Source organism: Daucus carota, chromosome 4 (genome assembly GCF_001625215.2).
Source record: "Daucus carota subsp. sativus chromosome 4, DH1 v3.0, whole genome shotgun sequence".
In the NCBI taxonomy this organism is placed as follows: domain Eukaryota; kingdom Viridiplantae; phylum Streptophyta; class Magnoliopsida; order Apiales; family Apiaceae; genus Daucus; species Daucus carota.
In genome coordinates this window covers 44,832,578-44,849,007 of record NC_030384.2, presented here as the reverse complement: position 1 = coordinate 44,849,007, position 16,430 = coordinate 44,832,578, and the positions used below count along the sequence as shown (strand labels likewise).

At 36.0% G+C, this 16,430-nt stretch overlaps 2 protein-coding genes across 2 annotated transcripts; both read left to right on the top strand.

Annotated features, from left to right (window-relative positions):
- The first annotated feature begins 414 nt into the window (after positions 1-414).
- Positions 415-11,553, top strand: LOC108218439 (4-alpha-glucanotransferase DPE2). Its single transcript, XM_064091809.1, has 23 exons — positions 415-677; positions 992-1,350; positions 2,769-2,886; positions 2,970-3,025; positions 3,184-3,314; positions 3,410-3,533; positions 3,636-3,832; positions 4,395-4,473; positions 4,673-4,711; positions 5,484-5,603; positions 5,771-5,872; positions 6,417-6,500; positions 6,587-6,829; positions 6,911-7,036; positions 7,161-7,235; positions 7,392-7,463; positions 8,318-8,437; positions 8,581-8,678; positions 8,880-9,039; positions 9,137-9,235; positions 9,802-9,999; positions 10,806-10,899; positions 11,118-11,553. Exons 2-23 carry the CDS (start codon positions 997-999, stop codon positions 11,351-11,353), a joined length of 2,925 nt encoding a protein of 974 aa, XP_063947879.1. The 5' UTR covers positions 415-677; positions 992-996; the 3' UTR covers positions 11,354-11,553.
- A 1,328-nt stretch (positions 11,554-12,881) lies between these two features.
- Positions 12,882-14,528, top strand: LOC108218440 (phosphatidylinositol 4-kinase gamma 8). Its single transcript, XM_017391370.2, has one exon. The coding sequence runs from the start codon at positions 12,882-12,884 to the stop codon at positions 14,526-14,528; it is 1,647 nt and encodes a 548-aa protein (XP_017246859.1).
- The last annotated feature ends 1,902 nt before the right edge of the window (positions 14,529-16,430 follow it).

Below are 16,430 nucleotides of genomic sequence, written 5' to 3'. Positions count from 1 at the left end.
GCATTCAACATGTATTTTAATATTTTATAAGAATATATTTTTATTAAAAATATAAATTTTAAAACATAAATTATGATTTAAATATATTTTAAAACACGTATCGAAAAATTGTAAATAAATGAAACTAACGGGAGACTGGGAGAGTAACATGATAAAAGAATATTTCAATGCAGAACTAAAAAGGCATACATGATACACACATGACTGAGACACAGCAGTAGTACACGGACCGGAAGGATCCCTGTATCGGTACCACACACATGATACATATGCATCATTTATCTATCACTCTCCCATGAAAGCTGCATTGATTTCTTGCTCCATCTTTTTCACTTTATTATTTTAATAATTACTAATATTACTACAAAACTCCCCTTCACTAAAAATCATACAATCAAAGTCTCGATCACACTCGCAAACCTCCAAACACTTGCATTACACTTTAGCCCAACAACAATAAATATTATTATAATAATAATATAAAAATCTCCCCGTGAGAATGTGATATATATTCATCATTCAACAGGGATTCACAAGCTCTGCTTTGTTTATCACAAACCCACATGCATCTTCCAGATTCCATTGATTTCTATCCACCCAACTCATTTTCTTGATAAAGTTGCCTCATTTTTTTGCATATTCTTGAATTTCAAGTTACTAATTTTATTGAAGCAAAGGTACTTATTCCTTATTTACTCTAATGGGTTTTTATTTTACTTTAATTTTGGTGGCTTTGAGCGCTCTATTGACTGCAATTATGTATTATTAGTTCCATCTGGGCGCTTTTAATTTGCTTCATTTCAATAGTTTTAATTTAAGTTTCGATTTGATTCTTATCTTGATTGACTTGTTTATGTGAATATTCTTGACTCTCCACTGGTTAAAGTAAGATTCTATCTATATTTAGTAGAATTTTTTTGCAGCATTTCATACATTAAACTGTTGTTGCTGGATTATATGAACTTTTAATCTGGGCTTGACTTAATTGTAGGAAAAATGGTGGATTTTGGGGTGTTGGCTGATAAAAAATCTCTGAAATCAGCAAAAGCGAGCTTTAGGATTCCATATTTTACTCAGTGGGGGCAGAGTCTACTGGTTTGTGGATCAGAACCAGTTCTTGGTGCTTGGAATGTCAAAAAAGGTGTTTTGTTGAGCCCTACTCATCAAGGTGATGAGCTTATTTGGGGTGGAACTTTGACGGTTCCAGCAGGATTTGATTCGGAGTATAGCTATTATGTGGTGAATGATCAGAGGACTGTGCTGCGTTGGGAGGCCGGAAAGAAAAGGAGACTCGTGCTACCAGACGAGGTTCAGGATGGAGAGGTGGTGGAGTTTCATGGTCTTTGGCAGGTGGAGTTTTCTCTATCTGTTTACATCATGCTTTAGAAATAAATATTTCCATATTCGGATAAGGCATGCCTGTATTTGGTCTAACTGTGGTTACATATTCTTACTTGAACTCCTTATTTTTTCTTAACCACTTTAATGTCATGCACACCATTTATTACATTTATATATTTATTCTTGTAATCAGGCTGGTTTCTATGTATGTAAGGTTATATATCTCATGGATCCAAATAATATGGATTGATGCTACTATAGTTCATTGCATTATGAGATTAATAGGGGGTGGATTTGTTGCACACCAGCTTCCCATTAATAAAATTTTACGATCTTTGAAGAATCAATAGAAGCGAACCAGTTGCTTAGAACAATTTATACATGCTTTGTATTGTTCACTTGTTTTACCTAGAAATAAACTTGTAGAAGTGCCCTTTTTACAAAAATGACATCCATCAAATGTCGACACTGTTTTAGAAGTTAACATGCAGCAACGAATCACTTTGTTTTATCTTCTTATATTGGAATGACATTTGGACTCCACTGACATAAGCATTACTCAGTTGATCAGTCTATAGTATACCAAGACCGTGTTTCACGTTTATGGTTAAGCTAGACACTAATATTTAAATAGGTCCTTGGGAAGTCATATCCTCTCTTATAGTCACTCAAATTTGTAGTGACATATCTGATTTTAAACTTTTTAAGTTGTATCAATTTACTATTTTATGCTTTACTTGCTAATTCTTAGTAATGGTTAAAAAAAACAAGGTAACAGATACAGCATGGCTAGACTAAATTATAAGGGTCTGTTTTCCCAACTGCTGCATCTACATGGAGAGTGATCTATAAAAAGAAAGCTGTGTTAGCTTCCATGTATGAGTATCGTGGAGATAAATTCATCAATGATAATATTAATCACTTGTACAGTGATGTTAGTCATGTTCTCGAGGCAAATGAAAATTCGTCTACATGCACAGAAAGCTCTAATGGGCACTAGCATTCTAAGCTATATTATAAAAGAAACACACACACACACACACACACACACACACACACAGCTTTATTCTCTCAGCAATTAGAGATTGCATCAAAATCTCATCCCATACCGGGTTATAAAGATATATATAGACGTAAATGTTATATTTCCTGTTGAATAACGGGCTCGCAGTCCAGCAAAGAGGCTTTTAGTCCTCTTAAATTAAGTCAATGCCTGCTTCATCCGGATTTTCGATTTATACAGAACCATAAGTGGCTCCCAGTATATCTAACAAAACAATAAATCGTATAATTATTGTCTGACTTAAACGGAGGACCAATTTTCAGTTGGTTATGCACAATATTTTTTCCTTTTAGACGGTTTTCACTATAAGTTTTATTTTTGTCAAATAAGGCTCAAACTATTGTTATTGTTTGCATGAATGCAGGCTGGTTCTGATGCTCTCCCTTTCAGAAGCGCTTTCAAAAACGTCATATTTGGCAAGTGTCTTAGTTTAAATAGTGAGATAACACCTGGCATCATTCAGAACAAGTTGGATGGAAAAGGTAATTTTGTTTTCTGTCCAGAGCTATGTGTTTCCCTTTTATTATCACATAAATCTCATCTTGGAACTAAAACATGCAAACAGATGGGATTGTTGTTCAATTCAAAATATGCTGCCCAAATATAGAAGAAGAAACCACAGTAAGTCTTTATGCTAGACGTATAGTGGCACTTATTTTTTTAAGTCTTTATACTAGATGTATAGTGGCACTTATTTTTTTTTTTATTATCTTGATTTTGACTTTAAATGTCATTGTTTTGTAATTTGTACAATACGAATTTTTCCCCTACTGCTGTAGGTCTATGTGATTGGTAGCTCACTGAAGCTGGGACGATGGAAAGTTCAAGATAGTCTTAAACTTAATTATGCTGGTGATTCACTTTGGCAAGCAGACTGTATCATGCAAAAGGATGATTTTCCTATAAAATATCCTTTGGGTCTGTTTTGGACTGGCGTTACTGCTTGTTATCTGTTTTTGGCCATTGTTTTCTCTATCTGTATACACCTTAACAGCTTTTTACATACAAGTACAGTAAATACAGCAAAGCAGGAGACTTCTCTCTAGAAACGGGTCCAAATCGGGAGCTCTTTATTGACTTCTCAACTAATCAAGCGAAGTATGTTGTTCTTTCTGACGGTATGATGCGGGTAAGTTTTAAACACATCTATTAGTTTTAGAAAAAATTTGAAACTCGCAGAGGAACTGCAACCTTGACTAAATGTTTAAAATTTGCTACATTTTTCTACAAGGAAATGCCATGGAGGGGTGCTGGAGTTGCTATACCGATGTTCTCTATCAGATCAGAGGCTGATCTTGGAGCTGGAGAATTTCTTGATTTAAAGCTACTTGTGGACTGGGCTGTTAATTCAGGCTTCCATTTAGTTCAGCTTTTACCTATTAATGATACATCAGTGAACATGATGTGGTGGGATTCATATCCGTACAGGTTGAATAACCCCCTGCCCTAAGTAGAAATGATTATCCTAGTCAACATATCTGTGCCCCTCTTTATTTTGGCAGTTTACTTATCAAGTATCAGAGATGGGTGTGTGTGAGGAATATAACCTATGAGACGAGTCTTCACCACCAGGCTTTTCCTTAGTTCTCAGCACTGTCAGAATCATATTGCTAAACATATGATTGAATTTCTAATGTCCGTGCCCCTAATCTTAAAGGGTAACTAGTTAGGTGAAATTGGGAGTGTAAATGAGTTTTTTAAAATTTTGATTGATGTTAATTTGTCATCGTTCAAACATAGAAAACAGATTTGTGGGTTTCTTCTATTCTGTACATATGTATTTCATTGTACATTCTACACACATTATCAGTTCTTTTTCAGCTTCCAAAGATCAATTAATACCAATGAACATATAAAGTATATGAGTATCAAATCAATCAGAGACCTATTCCTATATGCTCTGTCAAAATAAAAAAATAAAAAAATCAGAGACCTATATGCTAAATGATGACTTGGAATTTTGTTTATATGTGTCTTTTTGGTTATGCAGCTCACTGTCGGTATGTGCACTGCATCCGTTATATCTAAGAGTACAAGCACTTTCACAAGATATTCCAAAAGATATCAAGGTGTTCTCTACTTCCCTTCTTATTGCTTATCATACAATTAATGACATATGCTCTTACTAAGCATTGCCGAGCTAGTGAAATAGGGGTGTTAGGGCCCTTTAGCTAATTTAATTTTGCACATGTAAGTGTTAGAAGATCAACCAAACGTCTTCATAATAAGCTTTTATTGCATTTGTCTTTTTTTTTTTTTTTTGTGCAGCAAGAGATAGAGATGGCAAGAGGACAGCTAAATGGAAAGGTATACTTTTAGCTATACCACAAATACATATATTCTCACATATGGACTCGTATAATTGGATATGCCATGGTCCTTGGCCTGGCAGTTAAGAATAGACTTCTCTAACATTTAAACTGCTAACACCTATTCCCTAATCAGAGTACTTGTAAGTTGTAACACGGGGATGTTTTAAATTTTCAAGTCAGTAGTATCTGACGTGACATAAGTTCTATGCTAACATGAAAAATTAGTAACTATATACTCATTAAACTGCATAGGACAAGATTGACAGGTGTATATAGGTATTATTATGGACCTGAATCTTCAACTACTATTAAAGTATATTAAAGTATGTACGACCTCCGTTGTGGCCAAAACCTAACTTATATCCATAACTATCATATATTGATAATCATAGCAGGTGTTCTTAACTCTCAAGTAAGGTGATATGATATCTAGAGAAGATAATCATGAATTCAAATTTGTCCCATATATACAAAACCTTGTAATATGATATTTTTAGGCACTCTCCTGTCAGAAGTAACTGCATCTGTGATAAGGAATGAAGTATCAGGCGTAATATGAGATCGCTATATCTGATTACTTTATTAGTTTAAGTGTAGCATATTTGTAATAACTCAGGTTTTCAGATTGGTTTGTCATGTAAAGGTATTTTGTTATAAAAGATCCACAAACTATTATATTTAATCCTCCATGTAACATAATGGTATGCTATTCATTTTATCATCTTAATTAAAAGACACAACAATTATATAATCCATTTGATTTGCAGCATGTGGATTATGAGGCCACATTGGCGAAAAAGCTCTCAATTGCCAAAAAAATGTTCAGCCTGGAAAAGGATGTAATACTGAACTCAAGTTCCTTCAGTAAATTCTTTACAGAGAATGAGGTAGAGCCATTCTCAGTATCCTACAATACTCGGGGTTCATTTCTAAGATTGTGTTGCATGTACTTTTTTTTTTGTGCCAAGTATTGTTGCATGAACTTTATTTGGTGTCTTTACGGACTACTACTTTGTCTTTATATTACTATTTATTCTTTCTCTTGGTTGGACAGGATTGGTTGAAACCATATGCAGCTTTCTGTTTCTTGCGTGATTTTTTTGGAACAGCAGATCATAGCCAGTGGGGCCTCTTCTCTCATTTTTCAACTGACAAGGTAATAATTAATATGACTTCCTTAGGTTTTGCAGGAAAACCTGTTCTTTTATTGAATTTGGATCAGGCGAATAATTATACTCTGTGAGGCCATCTGTCCTGCATATAGCCACAATGTGTACTCTAGATTAAGTTCAAGAAAAAAATATGCTTTCCTATATTTATCTGGATTGACCTGTTGAAATTAGTGATTTCGTTTGTCAAGGTTTCTTGTATTCACCCTCCCCTAAAAAATTTATATTATATAAGGACTTGAGATCACTAATTTGTCTCTAAATATACTCTTGAAATGGATAAAGTAAAATTGCAAATGAGGTGCACTGCTCCGCCAAACCGAACCTCACAATCGTAAGGGTAATATGTTAATTGTGGGACATACAAATGAAATATATCACACAAAATGACAAGGAAGAAGGGAGGAGAGAGTTATCTGATGAGGAATATGCATTTTATGCTCTCTGTACTCTATATTAGGAACTAATAGTAATTTCATGTTAAGTTAATGTGGTGAAATGAACTTCTTAACTGTTTCTCTCTTTTGTCAGCTTGAGAAGCTTACGTCAAAGGACAGCTTCCATTACGATATAATATGCTTTCACTACTATATCCAGTTCCATCTGCATATACAAGTGAGCAAACTTGTTTCTTATCTATTTTTCACTTATGGCCATCTCCAGGAAAAAAACTTTCTTGAAATGTTGTTTGGTAATGACAGTTACTTGAAGCTTCAGAATATGCAAGAAGGAAGGGAGTTGTGTTGAAAGGTGATCTTCCTATAGGCGTGGACCGGAATAGTGTGGATACTTGGGTATATCCTAGTTTGTTCCGCATGAATACCTCTACTGGGGCACCTCCAGACTATTTTGACAAAAATGGGCAGAACTGGGGATTTCCCACTTATAACTGGGAGGAAATGTCAAAAGACAACTATGCTTGGTGGCGAGCTCGTTTGACGCAGGTCACCTAATATTGTTTTTCCAGAAATACTGATTATTCTTTATGATACCAAATTTTTCAATTTTATTTCCTGTCATGATAGATGGGCAAGTACTTCACAGCTTACCGCATTGATCACATTTTGGGTTTCTTTAGAATCTGGGAGCTTCCTGATCATGCAATGACAGGCCTGGTTGGAAAATTCCGCCCCTCTATCCCTCTTAGTCAGGTTAGACCTTCCAAGTTTGTGCGGTTGAAGATATCCACATTGATACTTGAGCAGAACCTATATCTTCTTGACATAAAGTTGCATTCTTTTTAGTCTTTACAGATTTTTTTCCCCCTTTTACTAGGAAGAGCTTGAAAAAGAGGGAATATGGGACTTTGATCGCTTGAGTCGTCCCTACATTCTGCAAGAAAACCTGAAGGTTGTATTGGTTCCTGAAAACTTACTGACGTTCGTTGTCAATACAATGCTTCCTGATTAATTATTTTTACTATTTTTTATGATGCATAGTATTTGCTTCACTGCTTTACCACTATAGAGCCTGACTATTGCTGCTGTTCCTTTTTCTGGTCTCCAGGAAATATTTGGGCCATCTTGGAGTGTTGTAGCTGCTAACTTTATGAATGAATATCAGAAGAATTTTTACGAGGTGGTAATTTTATGTATTATGTTATATGTTATTGTTTTTAATTCTTTGGCATTTTTTGTGTATAGTTAGTCACAGATACTTTATATCGTAAAAGAATATTAGCAAACAATTTTGTGATGCACTCACATGTCTTAAAATTTACAAAAATAAAATAAAATTGTTGAGTAACAAAATGTGAATAAGAGCTCGACTAGATTAGAAAAAGTTAGCCACTTTCTTTTATACTTATACGTCTGACAAGTTTCCTGGTCTTAAATATGCTTCTCTTATTCTAGTCATGCATTTAGTACTGTTGGCAAATATTTACATGGAGTTTGTTACCTTTGTAATGATGACTGTATATAGTAAAATCCTACAGCTATACTGAGCCTGTTTTACTACATAAATTATATAGGTATCCAGTAGTTTGGCACCAATTTACAAACACGACTGATAGTCTTGTTTAAGGTTTCCATATTATCGGTCTGAATAAGACTTTAAACTATTTTGCATACCCAAGGTACTATATTAAGAGTAATTGGCATGTAGTGAGTATATTTATGGGGAGAATTTGTAACAATCTTTGCTTTTGATATCTAGAATATTTGGAGCTTATGTTGTGAGACTTGAACCAAATTATTTATATAGTCACCTAAGACATAGATGTTAACAAGGTAACTAAAAGATCAGGGAGTCCATGATATTAGGAAGATGTGATTGATGTCTCGTCATCAAAGATCCATATACTTATTTATTCCTTTTATCCAACTGATGGGTTACATGGGTATCTACTTTCTATCTTCATCTGAAATATGTTTGCTTTCAGCACTCAATCCTAGTTCTCAAGTAATATCTCTTTTCCATAAACATAATAGTTTAAGGAGGACTGCAACACGGAGAGGAAGATTGCTTCTGCACTAAAATTGTGTATGGAGAAGTCATTGTTCTCGGAGGATGAAGTTGAACTACGGCGCAAACTTTTTGATCTTATGCAGGTACTTAACAGGTTTACATTGAGACAAATCTTGGATTTCTTGTATAGCTTCCTGAAATCCTATGTACAGATGCCGCTTCTATTGTCTGTTTAACTCAGTCTGGCACAATCTTATGATTAAATTGTGTAAACTATTGGTGACAGAACATAGCACTCATTAAAGATCCAGAAGATCCTCGGAAATTCTATCCTAGATTCAATATTGAAGATACATCAAGTTTCAAAGATTTAGATGAGCACAGGTATGTGCCATTTGATCTATGAATAAATTTGTTCGAATTGAACTAAAATAGACTGTGCATGTATATATACAGCTGACATTTTGGTGTTCTTGCATGACAGTCATGACTCATGAGTCATGTATATTTTTCTAGTTTCCTCGTGACTTCTATATTATACTTACATCAACAGTATCATATCTTATTAGTTCTCCTATGTTACAGTAAAAATGTTTTGAAAAGGCTCTACTATGACTACTACTTCCATCGGCAAGAAAATCTTTGGCGAGAAAATGCTCTTAAAACTCTCCCAGCCCTTCTAAACTCATCTGATATGCTGGCTTGTGGAGAAGATCTTGGCCTCATTCCTTCTTGTGTTCATCCAGTGTGTTCATACAACTCCTATTTTATTTGGCACTTTCTTTTATTGACTTGGTGTATATTTTAGTTGGATGTGAATTTTGATATATGAGTTGATGCAGGTTATGCAAGAATTAGGTTTAATAGGACTACGCATTCAACGAATGCCAAGTGACGCAGGATTGGAGTTTGGCATTCCTTCTCAATATGATTATATGACGGTAATTGAGACTTTTTTCTTAATACAGGCTCATACCTTATGTACTTCATGTCAATAGAAGTATAAATATTTTGTTTTAATATCTGCAAAGTTCTGGCAACGGTTTCATCCCAGTGACTAAAGAGTGACTGTTGTCAGAATAGCCCTGGAAGTCTGGAATTTTATATTAATTCCGACAAATTCGCAGTTTATCATGTACAATTAAAACTGCCTCCTGTCGGTTCTTTAAGATAGGATTTATAGTTATACCCTAACAGTAAAGAAATATAAAAGACTGTCTTAGAGCTTCATGTAACTGGAATTTCTGCAGCACATGTTTAATAATATAGAACAAGCCTATGAGACGCGTTTGAGTCCTTTTCTAATATTCGTATTAATTATCACTCCTTTTCCTGGAGGACTTTTTGTCCTTGTTTGGTTTGCTAATCTAACATGGTCAATTGAAAAGGTCAGTTCTGCCATTATGGTAATGTATAATGTTCCACATGTTATTCATGAGACTGTAATACTGTGTTAAGCATTATGATTAATTTAATGATAACATAGCATATCAAATTTACTTTTCAGGTATGTGCTCCATCATGCCATGATTGCTCCACCCTGCGGGCTTGGTGGGAAGAAGATGAAGAAAGAAGGTGTCAATTTTTCAAAACAATGATGGGGTCTGAGAAGTTGCCACCTAGCCAGTGTGTCCCTGAAATTGTAAATTTTATCCTGCGGCAACATGTTGAATCTCCCTCAATGTGGGCAATCTTCCCACTCCAGGTATAGTGACTGACATGTTCATTTCTTTACCAACAAGTGCTCAAATATCAACTGATTTGACTTTTCTCTCTGCATGGAGAATCAAAGAGTGCCTGAACTCTGGTAGAGGTTCTCCTGGTGCTAGAAGAAGTCTAGACTTATAGACTCACCCCTCCCTCTCCCTATACTTAAATAACTATTCTAAAAAAACCCTGAAATGGATTTCATTTCTGAATATATTATGGTAAATGACACACTAATGGATTGCATAATTTATCCATTAATTAGAAAGAATGAGAAGATTTTAAAGACAACTTGTAAAATCAGATGAAGTAAAATGTCTTTAAAACCAGAGAAAAAGGGATACACTTGGAATAAGAATCATAGGGCATATAAATCCATTTATACTACCGAAAGGGAGATTTTTTAAAGGACTTATCAGAAGGAAGAATTATATCATTAGTATTTACGACTTTAACATTAGTATTTACGACTTTAACATTATTTGCAAGTTATTGTTGTGTAATACTGTTGGTCCATATTCGTTTTAGTGCCGCGAAACTGTATTTATAATATTCGTTTTAGTGCCTGCGACATTATTTTTTGATATTCGTTTCAATGCCAGCGAGGTAAAACACTGTTTATTCAATATATATTTCTAATTTTTAGATAACATATATTTTAGATGTGAATGAAATCGATTCTATTACGCATTTGTAGCTTCTTGCAACTCCAGCGAGCTGACTAGAACATAGTGCTTGTTATTTAGTTCCAATCATTGTTACGCTTATTAAATTTAATCCATTCTTTATGATATTTCTCAACAGGATTTGTTGGCGTTGAGAGAAGAATACACGACCAGGCCTGCTGTAGAGGAGACTATCAATGATCCTACTAATCCAAGGCATTACTGGAGATTCCGTAAGTATATGTTGCTACATCATGTGCTCAGTTCAAGGATTATAGTCTGAGTCCCTCTGTTTTTCCCCTTCTTTTACGCACCACCTTAAGAACTGAAATACAAGTCATACCAAAATCTTCTAATCCTTGGTTAATCTCTTTCCATTTACTATTTAAAACATAATTTCTTACTTATGTCCCTGAGTGTGCAAAACTAATCGCATTTCTTCGACTTCCAGGTGTACATGTGACACTGGAGTCCCTGTTGAAAGATAAAGAACTCACAAAAGCTATCAAAGATCTTGTTCGTGGAAGTGGACGATCACATCCACTTTCTGCAGAAGCTGAATCGAACGTGACTCAACAAGTTCATTTAGTCTCAGACAAACAAGAAATCACAGTTGGGCAGGACAAGCTTCCGCTTGCAAACAAGCTTAATGGAGTACCTGAAACAAAAACCATACCAGTCCTATAGACTGTAAGCTGCTGAAATGGATGCACGATGTCACCTAAAAATGAGGAAGTATCCGCCAAGTTGATGAATTTGTTAATTTCTTTCTGTTTCTTGCCTTAAATTAGCAGCGTCTCAGGCAGATATATGCGAAGCATAGCTTCTAAAAATAAACGTGTATTATTGACTTAATATAGAGAAATAAAGTACAATTTTTACGACTATGTGAAGAGCAACGTGGATTATTATCTCTGATAAATTCTGGTTTATGGTGCTCCTAATAATAATGACCTCCTTAATATGAAATCTAGCATGACTTTCTCTTTCAGCTTGCATACTAAAATTCTATATATATCCGCGTCAACTGAAAGTTCTTTTTGGGCATGACCCAATTGAGGAAAGTGGTCAAGAATAAAGGTCAGTCACATTTACCGGATCAGAGCAAGACAATGGTAAAAATCTAGCTAAATCAGGACGAAATAACAAAATTTATAAATAGAAATTGGCCAAGAGATCGGAGGTAGTTGATAGCTAAGATAGAGAGAGAGGGGGGAGAGGAGAGAGATTATAAGGAAGAGAGATGTCCCCTGAGGCTGGTATAAAGAAAAGAAAATATCATGTATTTTTAGACAAAATTAAAAAAAAAGGGGAGTGAGGAATTCTGTTTATATAGGAAAGAGAAACTCTAGAAACATTTACGGTGAAATTTTTGTTTGCTCTCGCGTTCTCCCGTTGCCGTTCGTCTTTCCTGAATGCCTCGCCAGTGTTCAGGGTACTGCATTTCTCTCCTTTCTTCAACCCCATATGCACAATATATTAATCTTGATCTTTTTAAACTGAATCTTGTGCACACTTCATGCATTTTTATGTAGTAATGCGTTCAATTATTTTCTGAAACTGTTATTGTCAGACTTTTACCGATATATAGATGTAAATATCAAACAAAACAAGAAACAGGAAATGTCTCACAGATATGCCAGCAGATGGAAGAAAACATATATCAGACAATATCTATTTTGCTTGCATGACAAAATAGGATTTGAACACTTAATAAGAGCAAAGATTGAGATAGTAATCATGATCATGTAAGGGCTTCCAATTTGATAGCACAACATATACACACAAATCTGATACAATGATGCAAATTGCAGTCAACTGGGGCAATCTGTCAAGCGGAGGAGCGAGGGGATCATAGGATGGTACGTATGGATCATTTCTTCTCTTGTTATGCAGCTACAGGTATAAGCTATGAATCAATTGAGTAACAATGCGTTGAACTGGTAAATTATTAGGTGGTCGGAGACTAGCAGCATTACCGTAGACATAATCCATCTTGTACATGCCGACGGTAAGAATGATATATTACTTATCAGAGGGAAAGTGAATCACATTACCTTTTAAACTCTTTGAATCTTAATTTGCAGATATGTAAAGGCTAATCTCCTACAAAAAGACTCACCCTTTAAGAACATTACCTAGAGAAAAAGAAATAGGAAAAAACACCGGCCTGCTCTCTTAGCATGCACTAAAAGGCTGCCGTTCTGAATCCTGCATGAAAATTTTCAAGATGGCTGTAACTATTAACCAACAACATCATGAACTCAAGTCATTTGTCCGACCCCCAAAATGCAGACTCCAATCTTACTCAAACTTTGACCAGATCATGCTTGATTTTGCCCAAAGCAATTTATCACATTCCTTTAAACATGCATTTGAACTAACCAATCTCCACAGAAGTTCATCGACTCCATGCCTCTCCCGTACCCGGGAAGATTCCGATGCTAATTCTAATCCAAAGGTGGAAATTGTAGGTGGCCATGGAGCCCCAAAGGTTCTTGCTCTTGTTGTCGAGGTAGCCATAGCTATGGCATCTGGCTTCGACATTGAGCTTGTGTCAAGTGGTCTAGGAGGTGCCTATTTTGTGCATGCTCGAAACGGGGTCACTATTGCAGTTGTAAAGCCAATAGATGAAGAACCTCTGGCCTTCAACAACCCAAAAGGCTTTGCCGGCAGGATGCTTGGCCAACCGGGTCTGAAGCACTCCATTAGGGTTGGCGAAACCGGGATTCGTGAACTAGCAGCTTATCTTATCGACCATGATGGTTTTGCAGGTGTCCCTCCAACGGCATTAGTGAAAACCTCTCATGTTAGGTTTCATGTCAACAATTCAGAATCTGCAAAAACAGCTCCACCTTGTAAGATTGCTTCGTTGCAGCGCTTTGTTGCTCATGATTCAGATGCGGGGGACTTGGGACCTTCTGGCTTCTCAGCCTCTTCAGTCCATCGAATTGGAATACTTGATGTCAGGATACTAAACCTTGATAGGCATTCAGGAAATATGCTCGTCAGGCATGGGCAAGAAGGCTATGCAGTTGGGGCAGCTGAACTGGTACCCATAGATCATGGATTGTGCTTACCAGAGACACTTGATGATCCATATTTTGAATGGTTGCACTGGCCTCAAGCTTCAATACCATTTTCAGAGGTTGAAGTTGAGTATATATATAATCTCGATCCATTCAAAGATGCAGAGATATTAAGGACAAAAATCCCTTCTATAAGGGAATCCTCTCTACGGGTTCTGATAATCTGCACCATTTTCCTAAAGTGTGCCACCGCAGCTGGATTTTGTCTTGCCGATATAGGTGAGATGATGACTCGAGAATTACGTGGGGCTGAGGAGAGTACAAGTGTATTAGAAAATCTTTGTCTAAGTGCCAGAGCTGAATTAAGTGCCACTAAAAGTGATAAAGACTCTGATTATGGTAACAAAAACATAAAACTGTTTCAGTTTGACAATGAATGTGAAGATGACTCAAATCAGGTAAGCTATATACCTCAACTCTTGGAGACCACAAACAGGACAGGCAAGCCACCAAAAATTCCAAAAAATTCATCTGAAAGGCTAATTAGTAAATTCCACAACTTGATGCTCCCTTTACGAGATGAAGAGTGCCAAGGCAAAAGAGCAGAAGCCTATAATAATTCTTTACAAGACAGTTCTGACCGCAATAGTGGACTAGAGATTGATCCAAATGCAGGAGGAATATCGAGTAGAACAAGTTTCTCAGTTCATAATCATAACTACAATAGCGAAGGAATATCTTTTGGGGATATGAACAAGGAGGAATGGGAATTGTTCTTGGAAAGCTTTGCAGAGCTTCTGCATGAAGCTCTTGAGAATAGGAAAAACATGTAATTATCCAAGCAAAGGTTGGAAACTTCTTGCAAATTTTAGAAAGACGTATACATAACAATTGGGGTGATTAGTTGAACAAGAAACAGAATATCAGCATGTGTTTAGTATCAGGTAAAAGGGTCCACTATTTCCTGTATATACTCAGCATAGGTTGTTGACAAGTAGTTGGGAGCATGGCCAGATAAGTGATTGGCTACCCAGCCATCCTATCCCACCATCTCACTTATATCATCAAATTCCTCTATCCCCCCTATTTTTATATATCCAAGTTGTATACGAAGTCAAAATATTGTATTAACGTAGATTTTGAACATCTCATTTCTTCCTTGCCCAGGTGTTTCCATGCAAGGGCATATACTAATTAGCGCCCAGGCAATATAATTCAAACCATAACAAAAAATCCGAAAACAGTTATACTACTATAAATAATGACTCAGTGACATGTTCGATCATTTAAAGGATTAAAAAAAAACAAAAAAACAATCCTATATTAGAGAGGACTTTATATGGCTAAATGCAAATATACCCTGTTGGTGGCTTGGCACTTGGCAGACACAAAACATATGCATATGACTTCTCCCAGACCTGCTATTGAATTCAAAAAAAAGCCGAACTCTGATTCTATTAATTTGGTTAAACACTTGAACCACAAACGAGAATCAAGAGTGATTTATTCTGGTGATAGGGTGGAGATACGTAATTAGGACCAATTTTGGTTGGTAGGGTTGGTCCATCAACCCAGAAGCCGAGAAGAATTTATTCAAAAACTGGAAAAGTTTACAACTAGATTGGTTTCTGATAACAAATGATAACAGATGTGATTTGAAACAGACATTGCTTAGTATCCTATTGAAATATTTTGGAACTGGCTGACAGCTGACTTATCGCTTGCATACTAATTACTTCCCCTGTGTGGTTATGTTTCTCAATTCTATAACGTGTGTTTCTCTTGATTACATATGGACTCAATCTTTCTAGTATCCAGCACTTGAACAGGCCCAGTGGTTACAAATTTTTTTTACTCATAAGTTACAAACAATGACTCCTGAGATGTACTTTCCTCTTGTGATCCACTGAGTTGATTCCTATTGTCAAATTTCCATTAAGAGATAAATTCAACTACATGATGTGTGAAATAATATGCAAGTCTTCCGCTACTTCAGGTCACAGCATATGTTCTCCATAAACAATGACATTATACAGAGATAAAACCAACAGATACACAGGACACTATGTCAGATGGAAATGTATTCCAGCAACATTACCATATTAATTGGCACAATCTGAATAAAAGCAAGAATCACAATAGATATCATTATATTTGACAAGTCCAATAATATACAAAAGAGATAAAAAAAAAAAAGAAAAAAAGAACTGCCTCCGCTGCCCACATTGTAACCATTTTCAAAATCAGACTAGCACGTTTATCACACAGTATTCAATATAAGGAACGCAAAATATAGTTAAACCCAAGTAAAATCACCGCAATTAACACGCCAATTTTCACAGATAAAAACAAGCCATTAACCAACACAAATCATCCAAACCTCCAGAAATTAAATCACATTCGTCCACAATCTGACCTACACAACTAGTCATTTACGCAAATCCATCCTAATACGAAGAAACAGTCAATAATCCTAAACAACATTTAAAACCCTAGCAATCTCATAAGACACATAAGCATCAACACAAGCATACATCACCTGCGGAGCCGTAAGCCACTGATTATCCCAGCGACTCATCGTCACATGCTTCGGCTTCCAAATCTCCTTCTCCAACACCACACGCGCCAATTCCTTCAATCCAGCGTTCCTCAGCTCCCTAACTCCGTAAGCTTCCGCCGCCACAGGCCTCACATCCACAAACTTCCTGACACCGACGCCGTAATCATCCAACAGC

Coding starts and splice junctions, on each gene's coding strand:
- LOC108218440 (XM_017391370.2), top strand. CDS start 12,882: ATGAAAATTTTCAAGATGGCTGTAACTATTAACCAACAACATCATGAA.
- LOC108218439 (XM_064091809.1), top strand. CDS start 997: ATGGTGGATTTTGGGGTGTTGGCTGATAAAAAATCTCTGAAATCAGCA. Junction 3,026..3,183: donor ATATAGAAGAAGAAACCACA/GTAAGTCTTTAT, acceptor CTACTGCTGTAG/GTCTATGTGATTGGTAGCTC. Junction 5,604..5,770: donor AATTCTTTACAGAGAATGAG/GTAGAGCCATTC, acceptor TTGGTTGGACAG/GATTGGTTGAAACCATATGC.